The following is a 17,754-nucleotide window of genomic DNA, read 5'->3' as shown; positions in this document are numbered from 1 at the left end:
TCTGGAGCTACTGGGATTACAGGCGTGCACCACCATGCCCGGATAAATTTTTGTTTTTATTTTTTCCCAGCCACTTTGTGCTATTTAGATACAGGTATGGAGTTGAATTTATATAAGAAGGAAGTTTTTCCAGTTGGAATTATAACAGAGTTGAAAAAAGTAATTATGGATTTAAGCAAGTGAATAAATATAATAAAATATGTAGCAAAGTGAGCACAGCAGAGTTGGGAATAGGAAGAAGGAAGTATAGCCTGACAAGGTCAATAAATTGTTAAGCTCTCTAGCTCTCTCTCTCTCTCTCTCTCTCTCTCGCGCGCACACACACACACACACACACACACACATTTGTTTTAATACCTTTATTTATTTATTTTTATGTAATGCTGAGGATCAAACTCAGGACCTTGCACATGCTAGGCGAGCACTCTACCGCTGAGCCACAACCCCAGCCCCAAGTACTTTATATTAGTCTTCATTGCAACCCTGTGAAATAAGTGCTATTATTTTACCCATTTGATAGGTGGTGAAACAGAGCAACAGAGAGATCAAATAATTTGTTCAAGATCACATAGCTATTAAAGTGGAGAAAATAAGATTTCTATTAAATGAAGAAACTGAGATTTCAACCTTTGCCATGACTTTAGAGCTTGAGCTAGTAACTGCCTGCCAGGCTTATTGGAGGAAAGGAAGTCAAAGATCCACTAGGCCAGGGAAGTGATCTTCATGAAAATGACAAGGGAGTTGTGGGGAGGGTGGCCCAGAACTTTGTAGATGCTCGGGTGGGGTGGGGTGGGAGCCTTAATGGGTCAAATCTGTTAGCATGTGTTTCAGAGAACAGAGAAGGTTAATGTTGTGGAAATGGCTGTGAGGTGAAAGGAGGAACATATGTCTTACCTAACCCCTTGCTCCTTCTGATACTGTGGCAGAGAAAATAACCACCCTGGGGGAGAGCCAGATTTTTAGCTAAAGGAAGGGAAGAATATTTGCAAAAGAGATTGAGGGTATAGGTAGAAGATTGGAAATGGGGTCAGATTAGGTGAACAGTAGAATTATATAGGATTAAAAGTTCTGGAATCTTGGGCTTCTTGTAGTGACTGACATAAATCAATGATGCTGTAGAGCTTGATGAGATTAATAGGGATGGTCTCCAGGGCAGAATCGTGGCTGTGTTGGCAGGAAGGAAGAAAGTGTGTGTGGGTTTTATCAAAGGCAATTTGATTTCTATCCATGGCTATGTCAAGGCAGAAAAAGTATATTGTTATTTGCAACATCTTCAATAAGTTGAATGCCTAGAGATTCTTCAGGTTGTTCTCTTTGAAACACACTGGTATAATGTGAGTGAATGAGAGAATTAGCAAATTTTATATTATTTTGAGAAAGATGGCTTAACAATTTGCGTAATGTTATTACCTAAATAGTTTGAATGTCTTTGTAACTTCTTAAAGATTTCACACACATCTTCTTTGATATGATTTCTTAGTTATTTACAATCAAAATGTTTAATTGATAGTTTTAAACTCCAATTATAGATAATTTGAAAACTAATTTCATAAGTTCTTTAAACATTTATGTTATATAACTTCTCAGAATTCTCAGGGCTTTCCATTTCACTTAAGGTCAAATTCAGAAATCATACAATGGTCTCTAAAACCTTTGATGTTATTTCTTCTCCATAATCTAACCTGCACTCAAAATGACTTCTTCATTGTTGTTGTTTTGCTGTACTGTGATTGAACCCAGTGGCTCTCTACTACTGAGCTGTATCCTGAGCCCTTTTTATTTTATTTTGAGACAGGTCATGCTAAGTTGCCCAGGCTGCTCTTGAACATGCAATCCTTCTATCTCAGTTTTTTTTTAATATTTATTTTTTAGTTGTAGTTGGACATAATACCTTTATTTTAATTATTTATTTTTATGTGGTGCTGAGGATTGAACCCGGTGCCTCACATGTGCCAGGTGAGCACTCTACTGCTGAGCCACAACCCCAGCCCCAGTTTTTTTTTTTAAAGCAATATAAGTTTAATCTGATCACATTATTTTCTCATTCTTTAATTTGGCATCTGCCAAGTACTACTACTACTTCTTTTTTTTTTTAATATTCTTTAGTTGTCAATGGGTCTTTATTTCATTTATTTATATGTGGTGCTAAGAATTGAACCTAGTGCCTCACACATGCTAGGCAAGCGCTCTACCACTGAGCCAAACCCAAGCCCCCCAAGTACTTCTTGTATAGATTTTACTTTCTTGAAGTAGTAACTAATCTTGAAGTTACTACTAAAATAGTTACTACTAACTTAGTTACTACTAAACTAGAAGTTTCCTGTTTGCAATTCTGTGAGTATGCTGACCTGACTCCCTCTCAGGGCTGTTGTTCTCTTCTGTCTTCTGGGACTATTTTTACCTCAGATTCTCCCCTCACTTTCTTCAGCATTTTTCTCAAATGTTCCCTTATCAAGGGACCTTCCCTGTCCTACATAAATATTAATGTGTCTCCTCAACATTCCCTCTTACCTACTATATTTCAATTTCATTCATTGCCATTTGACAAATATATGAATTAATTTATTACATGTGTTGTTTATTTCCCCCTACTATAAAGTTCAGGCTCCTTGAGAGTAGATATTATGTGGTGTTTTTGTTTGTTGGTTTGGTTTGGTTTGGTGTTTGGGATTTAACCCAGGTGCACTTAGCTACTGAACTACATCCCCAGCCCTTTTTATTTTAAGGCAGGGCCTTGCTGAGTTGCTGCGGCTGGCTTCGAACTTGCAATCCTGCTGCCTCAGCCTTCCAAGTTGCTGGGATTATGGACATGCACCAACACAATCAGTTGAGATTATGTTTTTTTTTGTTCATTGGTAGATCCTCAGAAAAAGAAAAGTATACAATTCTAAATGAATATTTTTGGTTGAATTAATGAATTAGGCCATTTAAAGCAGTTAGTCTTAAAGGTTAAAAGACTTCTTTAACTTTACATTCTTAGAATGAGAACTTAGGACATCCTGATTTTTAAAAAAAAATCCTGTGTCTTTCTTTTTTAAATATCTTTATTTTATTTTTATGTGGTGTTGAGGATCGAACCCAGCACCTCGCGCATGCCAGGCGAGCACGCTACCGCTTGAGCCACATCTTCAGCCCAGGACATCCTGATTTTTACTAATCTGTTGCTCTTGAGTGCAATATGTAGCCTCTCAAAACAGTGTTTATGATTGGATGGGTACTTGTTTTAAATATAATTTGATTTATTTGTGCATCATAGAATATTAACCTGTGTTACTTTCTTCTACTAATGCAGATGCCAGAAGAAGAAGCTTTCTGTGTATTTGTTAAATTAATGCAAGATTATAGACTTCGTGAACTTTTTAAACCAAGTATGGCAGAATTGGGCCTTTGTATGTACCAGTTTGAGTGCATGATACAGGTAAAAGTACAATTTTATGTTTGTTATCTCTGAGTGACATCTTTACAAATTCAATGTTAAAAGCATTAAAACAATTGAAAAAAATCAGTCCTTTTAACTGATAGGTAAATTACAGTTTGAAACTGGATAGCAGAGGCATTCTACCACTGAGCTATAGCCCTAACCCTTTTTACTTGTTATTTTGAGATATAGGGTCTTGTGGTTTGCCCAGGTTTACCTCAAATTTATAAACTTCCTGCCTCAACCTCCCAATTAGATGGGATTACAGGTGTGCATCACTATGCCTGGCTTCTAGTTTTTTGGAAATAGAGTTGACAAAAAAGCAACTATGTACCCACCAACAAGCTTAAATGAATACAAACATTGCATCACATGGACACTCAATAGTATCTGAGATAGGATGGGTATTTGGTTTAAATTAATTTGGCTATAATTTAGTTTTATTATTAATAAGTCATATGTTATAGATATCCCCAAAGTTTCAACTCTGCATCCTTTCCCCCTTCATCCCTTCTCAGATAGTATCTATCATTCTGAATGTGTCAATTTCTACATCTCAGCTTTTCTTTAAAAAAAAAAAAAAAAAACCACATCCCATTTTTATTGATAAACAATGTTAGAATACATTTTGACATGATCATAAAAACATTGAATATAAATTGTTGTAATTCAGTCCCCAGCATTTTCCCCCTTTCCCTCTATTCCCATCTCTCTACTCTGTTGGTCTTTCTGCAATTATATTTTTTAAATTAATATATTATAGATATATTTGATGTTGGGATTCACTGTGATATATTCATATATATATATATATACATATATATATATATATGTGTGTGTGTGTGTGTGTGTGTATATGAAAATTTGTCCAAATTCAGACTACTGTTCTTCCCCTATCCTGTTCCTTCTTCTTTCCCCTCAATGACCTTCCTCTACTCTACAAATTTTTCCTCTCTTTTTAAAATTTTTTTAATTTTTATTTTTTAAAGAGAGAGGAGAGAGAGGGGGGGATTTTTTAATTTATTTTTCAGTTTTCGGTGGACACAACACCTTTTTATTTTATTTTTATATGGTGCTGAGGATCAAACCCAGCACCCCACGCATGCCAGGCGAGCGCGTTACCGCTTGAGCCACATCCCCAGCCCTTTTTCCTTTCTTTTGATGAAATTATCTCTCCTCCCCCCGCCCCCTTTCTCTCCCTTCCCTTTACTGCCCTATTTTGGATATCAGAGAAAACATTCAACCTTTGACTTTTTGGATTGGCTTATTTAACTTAACATGATAGTCTCCAGATCCATCCATTTACCAGCAGATGTCGTAATTTCATTCCTTTATTTATTTTAATCAGTTGTATATGACAGCAGAATGCTCTTCAATTAATTTTACACAAATGGAGCACAATTTTTCACGTCTTTGGTTGTACACAAAATAGGGTCACACCATTTGTGCAATCATACATGCACCTAGGATAACGATGACTATCTCATTCCACAGTCTTCCCCTCTCCTACCTCCCCTTTGGCCAATCCAAAGTTCCTCCACTCATTCTAACCCCTCTCCCCCCCATTATGGTTTAGCGTCCACTTATCAGAGAAAACATTTAGCCTTTGGGTTTTGGGGATTGGCGTACTTTGCTTAGCATGATATTTTCTAATTCCATCCATTTACCTGCAAATGCCATAATTTTATTCTCTTTTATTGCTGAGTAATATTCCATTATATATATATGCCACAGTTTCTTTATCCATTCATCTTTTGAAGGGCATCTAGGTTGGTTCCACAGTTTGGCTATTGTGAATTGTGCTGCTATAAACATTGATGTGGCTGCATCACTGAGTCCTTTGGATATAGACTCAATGAGTGGGATAGCTGGGTCAAATGGTGGTTCCATTCCAAGTTTTCCAAGGAATCTCCATACTGCTTTCCAGACTGGCTGCACCAATTTGCAGTCCCACTAGCAATATATGAGTGTGTCTTTTCCCCCACATCCTCTCCAACACTTATTGTTGTCTGTATTCTTGATAACTGCCATTCTGACTGGAGTGAGATTAAACTTTAGAGTAGTTTTGATTTGCATTTCTGTAATTACTAGACATCTCAGCTTTTTCACATTATGCTTGACCTGATCTTTGTGTGTGGTATAGGTTAATCTTTTATATAAACTAAACTAGTATAATCTAGTATAAATACAATAATCTGACTTAAAACACTCAATTTTACTATGTTTTAATTTTACTTTGTTTTCTTCTCTTTAGGAGCATCTTCCAGAGCTCTTTGTACACTTTCAGTCTCAGAGTTTTCATACCTCAATGTATGCATCATCCTGGTTTCTGACTATCTTTCTTACAACTTTTCCATTACCAATTGCAACACGGATATTTGATATCTTTATGTCTGAGGTAAGCTAATTGGCAGACTAGCAGCAAGAGCTGAGCAAAGGAATCATTGGGTTAATTAGAGCAGGGAAGAAAGGGGAGCAATAAAAGAGCTCATGTGTTCCTTGCTCAACTGCTTCTGTGGATAATCTAATTTAAACCATAATCAGGTGGATCCTGTTACTATCCCTATTTGTTAGATGATAGATGAGAAAACAGAGTTAGAGAAAGGTTAAATAGCTAGTCTGTCTAAGCTGGGTGTGGTAGCACAAAACTATGATCCCAGTGACTTGGGAGGCTAAGGCAGGAGAATCACAAGTTGAAGGCCAGTCTCAGCAACTTAGTGAGGCCCTAAGCAACTTAGAGAGGCCTTGTCTCAAAATAAAAAAATTAGAAAACAAAATAAAATTAGGGGTATCCCCCAATACCAAAAAAAAGTAGCTTGTCTGTAGACCCACACATACATGTATAGTAACTAGGTTCAGGCAGAGACAGTTAAATTGTGGAATCTACTTTCTTAATCAAACCTGTTTATCACTTCCTAACTGATTTATTGAAAATTAGTGAAAGGTAAAATCTACCTTACAGGTAATATTGTTGTAGTGTATCTATTATCCAAACAGCTAGAAATAATTGGTATAATTTTCTTCTATTCTGTGAACATATTGCAAATTGTCTTTTAAGTGTGAGTGACACGTAATGATCCTTTGTCTTCTGTTTTCTGAACCCAAAGTTAATTGTTATTAGTTACATCTTGGCAAGATCAATTTGTATTTCCTATCAAACTACGGTTCAGCCACTGATCTGTTGTAGTTTGCATGTAAATCTCTCCTTACACCTATTTTTGAGAGTAAAGTTTTCTGGGAATGCAGCTCTGCTCATTTATGTGTTGTCTATGTCTGCTTTTGGGCTACAGTGGCAAAGTTGAGTAGTTGTGGCAGAGGCCCACCAAGTGTCAAGTATTTGCTGTTTGACTCTTAACTGAAAAGGTTTGCTAGTCCCTGGTTTAGAACACTGAATATTTACTTTAGTATTATTTTGATTTAGTTTTTGTTGATGACAAAGTTAAAACAAATTTGGCTTTATTTATTTTATTTCATCAGGGTTTAGAAATAGTGTTTCGAGTAGGATTAGCACTTCTTCAAATGAATCAGGCAGAATTAATGCAACTTGACATGGAAGGGATGTTACAGGTAAGTCAGTTCATGATTTCTTGTATATCTTTAGATTTAACTATTAATAATAAATGGCACTTAGTGGTTCTTATGTTTTTATTTTACTATATTTTAGCACTTTCAGAAGGTCATTCCACATCAGTTTGATGGTAGTGCAGATAAACTAATCCAAGCAGCTTACCAAGTCAAATACAACTCAAAAAAAATGAAAAAGTAAGTATTTTATATTTTCTGTTTTAGTTATAGGAGTTTGTTGAAGCATATAGGATATTTAGTGAAAATGACAAAACATTCTAGTGATAATTACTTTTTCCTCCTTAGATGATAGAACTACATGGTTTTAATTGGTGGTATTAACAGTGGTTTCAATATCAAAGTTAATGTTGGAATGTCACACTAATTTTAATAGTTGTTTATAGGACCTCTTGTACTACCTTTAAACTCCTGTTATTCCTTGTATTTTGACTGGAGTTATGAGCCTGGTACATGTATATGTGTGAATGTACAGTTATTATTAATATTTACTATTATTATTTTGGTGATGGGGATTGAACCCATGGCCTTGTATGTGCTAAGTATGTGCTATACCACTGAACTGCACCTTAGCCTAATGTGCTGTTATTTTAAAACCACTTCAGTGGTGTGGTTCCATTTATTGACATTCTTTTCCCCTCAGTTTGACTCCAAAATGTCACTTAAGTCCATGAGTAGCATAGCCAGAAAGATAGATGATGAATTGAGAATTTAAAATTTTATGTGTTGTATGTTACCTTCTTTATGTGTGTGGTGTGTTTGTTACTTTCTTTTTTTTTTTTTTTTTTAGTTGTACATGGGCACAATATATTTATTTATTTTTGTGTGGTACTAAAGATTGAACCCAGTGCCCCACACATGTGAGGCAAGTGCTCTACCACTGAGCTACAGCCCCAGCCCAGGGTATGTTACTTTCTAATGAAGCTTTTTTGGGTATCTATTATAAAAGTTTAAGATAAACATTCTTGGCTCATTTTGGTTTTTTGTTTTTAATAGAAATAGGGTAAGTGTATTAATTAAGAATGATAGCTTTATTCTTCCTGCTTCTAGTACTTAAATGATTTTTAACCTGAGGTCATAGTAGGTATTCTTTTTTTGTGGGGGGCGGATACTGGGGATTGAACTCAGGGGCACTCAACCACTGAGCCACATCCCCAGCTCTTTTTTGTATTTTATTTAGAGACAGGATCTCACTGAGTTGATTAGCACCTTAGCAAAAGCTTTGAACTCTTGATCTTCCTGCGTCAGCCTCCTGAGCTGCTGGGATTGTAGGTGCGTGCCCTTGTGCCCTTGTGCTGAATGTTTTCTCTGATATAAGGAGGCTGACTCATAGTGGGGTAGGGATGGGGAGCATGGGAAGAATAGAATAACTCTAGATAGGGCAGAGGAGTGGGAGGGGAAGGGAAGGGGGCATGGGGTTAGAAATGATGGTGGAATGTGATGGACATCATTATCCAAAGGGGCACAAGGGCACGCGCCTACAATCCCAGCAGCTCACTTCATACCTCTCAGTAAATTCCCTTACTGTTAATTCATCCACCATCATTTTCAAAATTTCTGTCATTTCCCTGATAGACTTAGCTATATTCCTTTCATCCTTTTTCAAAATACAGTTTTTTTATTTCTTTATGATGTTGATTCAGAATACAAGGTATTATTTATTCATTCCCATCTTTTTCAGGCTCTTGTCCTATTAATTATTATTTCTGTCTTTTCTCTTCAACTCCTTTTCTTTCAATTTTATTTTCTTCAATCTAAGAAGGTAATTTTGAGTTGTGGTTTATAAGTTAAAAAAAACCTTCCTCAATATAGTATTTCATTCTTCTTTTATGAAGCTTAACTGTGAGGAAAAAAATAGTTTTTACTCATTAGCTTTAGATCATATTTCATCTGACTTTTCAATTGAGAAGCACACAGAAATATGGATTAGAATAATAAACGTGCATATGCTTATCTTCTAGAATTAACAGTTGTTAATATTTTGCCATATTTACTTTTTTCTTAGATATTTCAAAGTAAATTATAGAAATCTTGAATACTTTATTCCCTAATGCTTTAGTATTGATCACTATAAAATAAAGGTATTTGTCTCTTTACCACTTAACAAGAATTCTGTAATATTGCTGAATATCCAATCTAAGTTCACATTTTCCTAGTTGTGCCAAAAATGTCTTTTGCCATCGATTGTAGTGCATTTAATTATTCACTCAGATCTCTTCTTCTCCTCTTGTGGTTCTCTCCAGAACCTAGGGCCTCCTACATCCTCGGCAAGTATTCTACCACTGACTCACATCCTAACCTTGAAACCATTTTTAACCCTTTGTGCTTAACTGTACTCTTCCAATAAAACTATTCCTTTTGAATTTTTCCTTTTTATTCATTCTTTCAAGAAGTACATCTTGAGCTGGGTGTGGTGGCATATACCTGTAATTCCAGCAACTTGGGAGGAGATGGGAAGATTACACATTAGAGAACAGCCCCAGCAACTCAGTGAGACCTTGTTTCAAAAAAAAAAAAAAAAAAAAAGGGCTGGCGTATAGCTGAATGGTAAAAGGTCCCTGGGTTCAATTCCCACTACCAGGAAAAAACAAAAACAACTTCTTGAGTACCTAGTAGGTGCTAATATTGTTCTAATTTTCAGAAATGAAATTTTAGATTTGCTCATAAAGCTTTCATTCTGTGTGGCGAGGCAGAAATTAAAAGGAATTACATATGAGGTGGTGATAAGTTTTTGAAGAAAGACAGTCTGGTTAAAGAAATCAGAGAATGATAAGTGAGTGACATCCTTTTTTATTTTAATTTAATTTTTGCATATTTTTATTGGTGCATTATACATAATAGTGGGATTCATTGTTACATATTTATGTGCACACACCATGTAACAGTATAATTTGGTCAGTATAATTTCCCAGTATTTCTCCTTTCTATTCCTTTTTCCTCCCCCTGGTATCTTTCTTTGTACTGATCTTCCTTCGATTTTTTTTTAGGCCACTCCCCCACACCTTTATTCTCTTTTTCATCTCTAGTTTCCATATATGAGAGAAAACATAACCTTTGACTTTCTGAGGTTAGATTATTTCCCTTAACATAATGTTCTCAAGTTCCATCCATTTTCCTGCAAATGACAGAGTTCCTTTTTTATGGCTGAATAAAACTCCACTGTGTGTGTGTATGTATGTATGTATGTGTATGTATATGTGTGTGTGTGTGTGTGTGTGTATACACACACACCAAGGTTTCTTATCCATTCATCTACTGATAGACATCTAGGCTGGTTCCATAGTTTGGCTGATGTGAATTGTGATGCTATCAAGATGAGTATGCATGTATGACTGTAGTATGCTGACTTTAATTCTTTTGGATAAATACTGAGGTGTGGTATAGCTGGGTTATATGGTGGTTCCATTCCCAGTGTTTTGAGGAAACTTCGTACTGATTTCCATAGTGGTTGTACTAATTTACAGTGTAAAAGTGTTTCTTTTTCTCCCCCTTCCTCTCCAGGCTTTTTCTTGTTTTTTTTTTTTTTTTGGTATTCTTAATGGCTGCCATTCTACCTGGAAGGAGTTGAAATCTTCAGTGTAGTTTTTTGTTTTTATTTTTGTTTGTTCTTTTTAGTTCTACATGACAACAGAATGTGTTTTGACATATCATACATACATGGAGTCTTCCCATTTTTACAGTTGTACATGATGAGTTACATTGGTCATGAATTCATATATGAACATAGGAAAGTTATGTTTGATTCTTTCTACTACCTTTTCTATTCCTATCCCCTCTCTCTTCCCTTCATTTCCCTTTGTCTAATCTAGTGAACTTCTATTCTCTTCCCCCTCTTATTGTATGCTAGCATCCACATATCAGAAAAAACATTCGGCTTTTGACTTTTGGGGATTGGCTTATTTCACTTAGTGTAATAGTCTCCAATTCCATCCATTTACAGCAAATGCCATAATTTCATTCTTCTTTATGTTGAGTAATATTCCATTGTACCACATTTTCTTTATCCATTCATCTGCTCAGTGTAGTTTTTTAAAAATATTTTTTTAGTTGTCAATGGACCTTTATTTACTTTATTTATTTATACGCAGTGCTGAGAATTGAACCCAGTGTCTCACACATGTAAGGCAAATGTTTTACCACTGAGCTGGTGTATTTTTTTTTCAGTGTAGTTTTGATTTGCATTTCCCTAATTGCTAGATGTGTTAAACATTTTTTATATATTTGTTGGCCATTGGTTTTTCTTCTTTTGAGAAATGTCTGTTTAGTTCACTTGCCCATTATTTTTTTTTCTTCTTTTGGTGTTGAATTTTTAAGTTCTTCTTCTTCTTCTTCTCCTTCTCCTTCTCCTTCTCCTTCTCACAGTATCTTTATTTGTTTATTTTTATGTGATGCTGGGGATAGAACCCAGAGTCTCACACGTGATAGGCAAGAGCTGTACCACTGAACTACAACTCCAGCCCTTGAGTTCTTTGTGTATTCTAGATGCTAATCCTTTGTCAGAAGAGTAGCTAATACAGATTTTCTTCCATTCTGTAGGTTCTCTCTATACATCCTTAATTGTTTGTTGTACAGAAGCTTTTTAATTTGATGCCATTCCATTGATTAATTCTAGGTATTATTTACTGAGCTTTAGGAGTCTCAGTGAGAAAGTAGTTGCTTGTGCATATATGTTGGGAGTGTTGCCCCTACATTTTCTTCTATGAGTTGCATAGTTTCTGGTCTAATTCCTAGATCTTTGATCCATTTAAAGCTGACTTTTTTTTTTTTTTTTGGTAGTTGTACATGGACAGAATGGCTTTATTTGTTTATTTTTATGTGGTGCTGAGGATCGAACCTAGTACCTCACATGTGCTAGGCAAGTGCTCTGCCACTGAGCTACAGCCCCAACCCTTTTTTTTTTTATATTTATTTTTTAGTTGTAGTTGGACACAATACCTTTATTTTACTTATTTATTTTTATGTGGTGTTGAGGATCTAACCCACGGTCTCACATGTGCAAGGCAAGTGCTCTACCGCTAAGCCACAACTCCAGCCCCTGACTTTTTTTTTTAATATTTTCTTTTTAGTTGGAGTCTGATACAATACATTTATTTATTTATTTCCATGTGGTGCTGAGGATTGAACCCAGTGCCTCACATGTGATAGGCAAGAGCTTTACTACTTAGGTACACCTCCAGCCTTCAAACTGCCTTTCATGAAGGGTCAGAGATAAGGATCTATTCTCATTTTTCTACATATGAATAACCAGTTTTCCCAGCACCATTTTTTAAAAAGGCTGTCTTTTCTCCAGTATACATTTTTGGCATCTTTATCAAGGATCAGACAACTGTATCTCTATGGGGTTTTTCTTTGTGTTTTTTATTGTGTTCCATTGGTCTATGTGTCTATTTTCATTCTAGTACCATACAGTTTTTGTTAATATAGCTCTGTATTGTAATTTGAAGTCAGGTGTTATGATGCCTCTAGCATTGCTTTTTTGTCTTAGAATTACTTTGGCTATTCTGGATCTTTTATTCTTCCAAATGATTTTTAGAACTCTTTTTTCTAGTGCTGTGAAGAATACCATTGATATTTTGATGGGGATTGCATTGAATCTGTATATTGCTTTTGGTGGTATGGTCAATTTAACAATACTTAATTTTGCCTATCCATAAACATGAAAAATCATTCCATCTTCTTCTGTCTATTCATTTTTTTAATATTTATTTTTTAGTTGTAGTTGGATACAATATCTTTATTTATTTTTATGTGGTGCTGAGGATCGAACCCAGGGCCTTGCTTGTGCTATGTGAGCACTCTACCGCTGAGCCACAACCCCAGCCCCATGTCTTCTTTATTTTCTTTTTTCTTTTTAAATTTTTATTGTTGGTTGTTCAAAACATTACTTAGTTCTTGATATATCATATTTCACACTTTGATTCAAGTGGGTTATGAACTCCCATTTTTACCCCGTATACAGATTGCAGAATCACATCAGTTACACATCCATTGATTTACATATTGCCATACTAGTGTCTGTTGTATTCTGCTGCCTTTCCTATCCTCTACTATCCCCCCTCCCCTCCCCTCCCCTCCCCTCTTCTTTCTCTACCCCCTCTACTGTCATTCATTTCTCCCCCTTGTATTATTTTTCCCTTTCCCCTCACTTCCTCGTGTATGTAATTTTGTATAACCCTGAGGGTCTCCTTCCATTTCCATGCAATTTCCCTTCTCTCTCCCTTTCCCTCCCACCTCTCATCCCTGTTTAATGTTAATCTTCTTCTCATGCTCTTCGTCTCTACTCTGTTCTTAGTTACTCTCCTTATATCAAAGAAGACATTTGGCATTTGTTTTTTAGGGATTGGCTAGCTTCACTTAGCATAATCTGCTCTAATGCCATCCATTTCCCTGCAAATTCTATGATTTTGTCATTTTTTAATGCAGAGTAATACTCCATTGTGTATAAATGCCACATTTTTTTAATCCATTTGTCTATTGAAGGGCATCTAGGTTGGTTCCACAGTCTTGCTATTGTGAATTGTGCTGCTATGAACATCGATGTAGCAGTGTCCCTGTAGCATGCTCTTTTTAGGTCTTTAGGGAATAGACCGAGAAGGGGAATAGCTGGGTCAAATGGTGGTTCCATTCCCAGCTTTCCAAGAAATCTCCATACTGCTTTCCAAATTGGCCGCACCAACTTGCAGTCCCACCAGCAATGTACAAGTGTACCCTTTTCCCCACATCCTCGCCAGCACTTGTTGTTGTTTGACTTCATAATGGCTGCCAATCTTACTGGAGTGAGATGGTATCTTAGGGTGGTTTTGATTTGCATTTCTCTGACTACTAGAGATGGTGAGCATTTTTCCATGTACTTGTTGATTGATTGTATGTCCTCCTCTGAGAAGTGTCTGTTCAGGTCCTTGGCCCATTTGTTGATTGGGTTATTTGTTCTCTTATTGTCTAATTTTTTGAGTTCTTTGTATACTCTGGATATTAGGGCTCTATCTGAAGTGTGAGGAGTAAAGATTTGTTCCCAGGATGTAGGCTCCCTATTTACCTCTCTTATTGTTTCTTTTGCTGAGAAAAAACTTTTTAGTTTGAGTAAGTCCCATTTATTGATTCTAGTTATTAACTCTTGTGCTATGGGTGTCCTATTGAGGAATTTGGAGCCCGACCCCACAGTATGTAGATCGTAGCCAACTTTTTCTTCTATCAGACGGCGTGTCTCTGATTTGATATCAAGCTCCTTGATCCATTTTGAATTAACTTTTGTGCATGGCAAGAGAAAGGGATTCAGTTTATGCATATGGATTTCCAGTTTTCCCAGCACCATTTGTTGAAGATGCTATCCTTCCTCCATTGCATGCTTTTAGCCCCTTTATCAAATATAAGATAGTTGTAATTTTGTGGATTGGTTTCTGTGTCCTCTATTCTGTACCATTGGTCCACCCGCCTGTTTTGGTACCAGTACCATGCTGTTTTTGTTACTATTGCTCTGTAGTATAGTTTGAAGTCTGGTATCGCTATACCGCCTGATTCACACTTCCTGCTTAGCATTGTTTTTGCTATTCTGGGTCTTTTATTTTTCCATATGAATTTCATGATTGCTTTCTCTATTTCTACAAGAAATGCCGTTGGGATTTTGATTGGCATTGCATTAAACCTATAGAGAACTTTTGGTAATATCGCCATTTTGATGATGTTAGTTCTGCCTATCTATGAACAGGGTATATTTTTCCATCTTCTAAGATCTTCTTCTATTTCTCTCTTTAGGGTTCTGTAGTTTTCATTGTATAAGTCTTTCACCTCTTTTGTTAGGTTGATTCCCAAGTATTTTATTTTTTTTGAGGATATTGTGAATGGAGTGGTTGTCCTCATTTCCATTTCAGAGGATTTGTCGCTGATATACAGGAATGCCTTTGATTTATGCGTGTTGATTTTATATCCTGCCACTTTGCTGAATTCATTTATTAGCTCTAATAGTTTCTTTGTAGACCCTTTTGGGTCTGCTAGGTATAGAATCATGTCAACTGCAAATAGTGATAATTTAAGTTCTTCTTTTCCTATTTTTATGCCTTTAATTTCTTTCGTCTGTCTAATTGCTCTGGCCACTGTTTCGAGAACTATGTTGAACAGAAGTGGTGAGAGAGGGCATCCCTGTCTTGTGCCAGATTTTAGAGGGAATGCCTTCAATTTTTCTCCATTCAGAATGATGCTAGCCTGAGGCTTAGCATAGATTGCTTTTACAATATTGAGATATGTTCCTGTTATCCCTAGTTTTTCTAGAGTTTTGAACATAAAGGGATGCTGTACTTTGTCGAATGCTTTTTCCGCATCTATTGAGATGATCATATGGTTCTTATTTTTCAGTGTATTGATGTGGTGAATAACATTTATTGATTTCTGTATATTGAACCAGCCTTGCATCCCAGGGATGAATCCTACCTGATCATGGTGCACAATTTTTTTGATATGTTTTTGTATCCGATTCGCCAGAATTTTATTGAGGATTTTTGCATCTAGGTTCATTAGAGATATTGGTCTGTAGTTTTCTTTCTTTGAAGTGTCTTTGTCTGGTTTAGGAATCAGGGTGATGTTGGCCTCGTAGAATGAATTTGGAAGTTCTCCCTCTTTTTCTATTTCCTGAAATAGCTTGAAAAGTATTGGTATTAGTTCCTCTTTAAAGGTTTTGTAAAACTCTGCTGTATACCCATCCGGTCCTGGGCTTTTCTTAGTTGGTAGTCTTTTGATGGTTTCTTCTATTTCCTCAATTGATATTGGTCTGTTTAGGTTGTCTATATCCTCCTGACTCAATCTGGGCAGATCATATGACTTAAGAAATTTATCGATGCCTTCACTATCTTCTATTTTATTGGAGTATAAGGATTCAAAATAATTTCTGATTATCTTCTGTATTTCTGAAGTGTCTTTTGTGATATTGCCTTTTTCATCCCGTATGCTAGTAATTTGAGTTCTCTCTCTTCTTCTCTTCATTAGCATGGCTAAGGGTCTGTCGATTTTATTTATTTTTTCAAAGAACCAACTTTTAGTTTTGTTAATTTTTTCAATTGTTTCTTTTGTTTCGATTTCATTAATTTCAGCTCTGATTTTAATTATTTCTTGCCTTCTACTTCTTTTGCTGTTGTTTTGCTCTTCTTTTTCTAGGATTTTGAGATGAAGTATGAGATCATTTATTTGTTGTTTTTTTCTTTTTTTAAGGAATGAACTCCAAGCAATGAATTTTCCTCTTAGAACTGCTTTCAATGTGTCCCATAGATTCCAATATGTTGTGTCTGTGTTTTCATTTATCTCTAAGAATTTTTTAATTTCCTCCTTGATGTCTTCTATAACCCATTGATCATTCAGTAACCTATTGTTCATTCTCCATGTGATGCATGATTTTTCCTTCCTTCTTTTATTGTTGATTTTCAGTTTCATTCCATTATGATCAGATAAGATGCATGGTATTATCTCTATTCCTTTATATTGTCTAAGAGTTGCCCTGTGACATAATATATGATCTATTTTTGAGAAGGATCCATGTGCTGCTGAGAAAAAAGTGTAACTGCTTGATGTTGGGTGGTATATTCTATCTATGTCAATTAAGTCTAGGTTATTACTTGTGTTATTGAGTTCTATAGTTTCCTTATTCAACTTTTGTTTGGAAGATCTGTCCAGTGGTGAGAGAGGTGTGTTGAAGTCTCCCATGATTATTGTATGGTGGTCTATTAGACTCTTGAACTTGAGAAGAGTTTGTTTGATGAACATAGCTGCACCATTGTTTGGGGCATATATATTTATGATTGTTATGTCTTGTTGGTGTATGGTTCCCTTGAGCAGTATGTAGTGTCCCTCTTTATCCCTTTTGATTAACTTTGGCTTGAAATCTATTTTATTTGATATGAGTATGGACACTCCTGCTTGTTTCCGAAGTCCATATGAGTGATATGATTTTTCCCAACCTTTCACCTTCAGCCTATGTATGTCTTTTCCTATCAAATGCGTCTCCTGTTGGCAGCAAATTGTTTGGTCTTGTTTTGTGATCCATTCTACTAGCCTGTGTCTCTTAATTGGTGAGTTTAAGCCATTAACATTCAGGGTTATTATTGAGATATGGGTTGTTCTTCCAGCCATATTTGTTTATTTATGTTACTAAATATGGTTTGTTTTTCTCTTTGATTATTTCCCCCCCTTTACTGTCCTACCTGCCACTGTTGGTTTTCATTGTTATTTTCCATTTCCTCTTCCTGTAATGTTTTGCCGAGGATGTTTTGAAGAGATGGTTTTCTAGCTGCAAATTCTTTTAACTTTTGTTTATCGTGGAAGGTTTTAATTTCATCTTCCATCCTGAAGCTTAATTTCGCTGGATACACAATTCTTGGTTGGAACCCATTTTCTTTCAGTGTTTGAAATATGTTATTCCAGGATCTTCTAGCTTTCAGAGTCTGTGTTGAAAGATCAGCTGTTATCCTGATTGGTTTACCCCTAAATGTAATCTGCTTCCTTTCTCTTGTAGCTTTTAAAATTCTCTCCTTATTGTGTATGTTGGGCATCTTCATTATAATGTGTCTAGGTGTGGATCTCTTATGATTTTGCACATTCGGCGTCCTGTAGGCTTCTAGGATTTGGGATTCTGTCTCATTCTTCAAGTCTGGGAAGTTTTCTCGTATTATTTCATTGAATAGATTGCTCATTCCTTTGGTTTGGACCTCTATACCTTCCTGTATCCCAATGACTCTTAAGTTTGGTCTCTTAATGTTATCCCATATTTCTTG

At 35.9% G+C, this 17,754-nt stretch overlaps 1 protein-coding gene across 5 annotated transcripts in view; it reads left to right on the top strand.

The window, feature by feature from the left end:
• Evi5 (ecotropic viral integration site 5) overlaps positions 1 to 17,754 on the top strand; it is a 210,014-nt gene that overhangs the window by 69,817 nt on the left and 122,443 nt on the right. For all 5 annotated transcript variants that reach the window (XM_058585230.1, XM_058585233.1, XM_058585236.1 and 2 more), the window contains 4 exons: positions 3,293 to 3,418; positions 5,673 to 5,816; positions 6,896 to 6,985; positions 7,083 to 7,180. In XM_058585230.1, coding sequence (XP_058441213.1) covers positions 3,293 to 3,418; positions 5,673 to 5,816; positions 6,896 to 6,985; positions 7,083 to 7,180 — 458 coding nt within the window. The remainder of the gene's footprint in view (positions 1 to 3,292; positions 3,419 to 5,672; positions 5,817 to 6,895; positions 6,986 to 7,082; positions 7,181 to 17,754) is intronic.

This window comes from Marmota monax, unplaced genomic scaffold, assembly GCF_021218885.2.
Source record: "Marmota monax isolate L192 unplaced genomic scaffold, Marmota_monax_Labrador192_F-V1.1 WCK01_AAM20220418_F8-fsc00070, whole genome shotgun sequence".
NCBI classification, from domain to species: Eukaryota; Metazoa; Chordata; class Mammalia; order Rodentia; family Sciuridae; genus Marmota; species Marmota monax.
The sequence above is the reverse complement of the archived record's forward strand: the minus strand, read 5'-3'. Positions and strand labels throughout refer to the sequence as shown.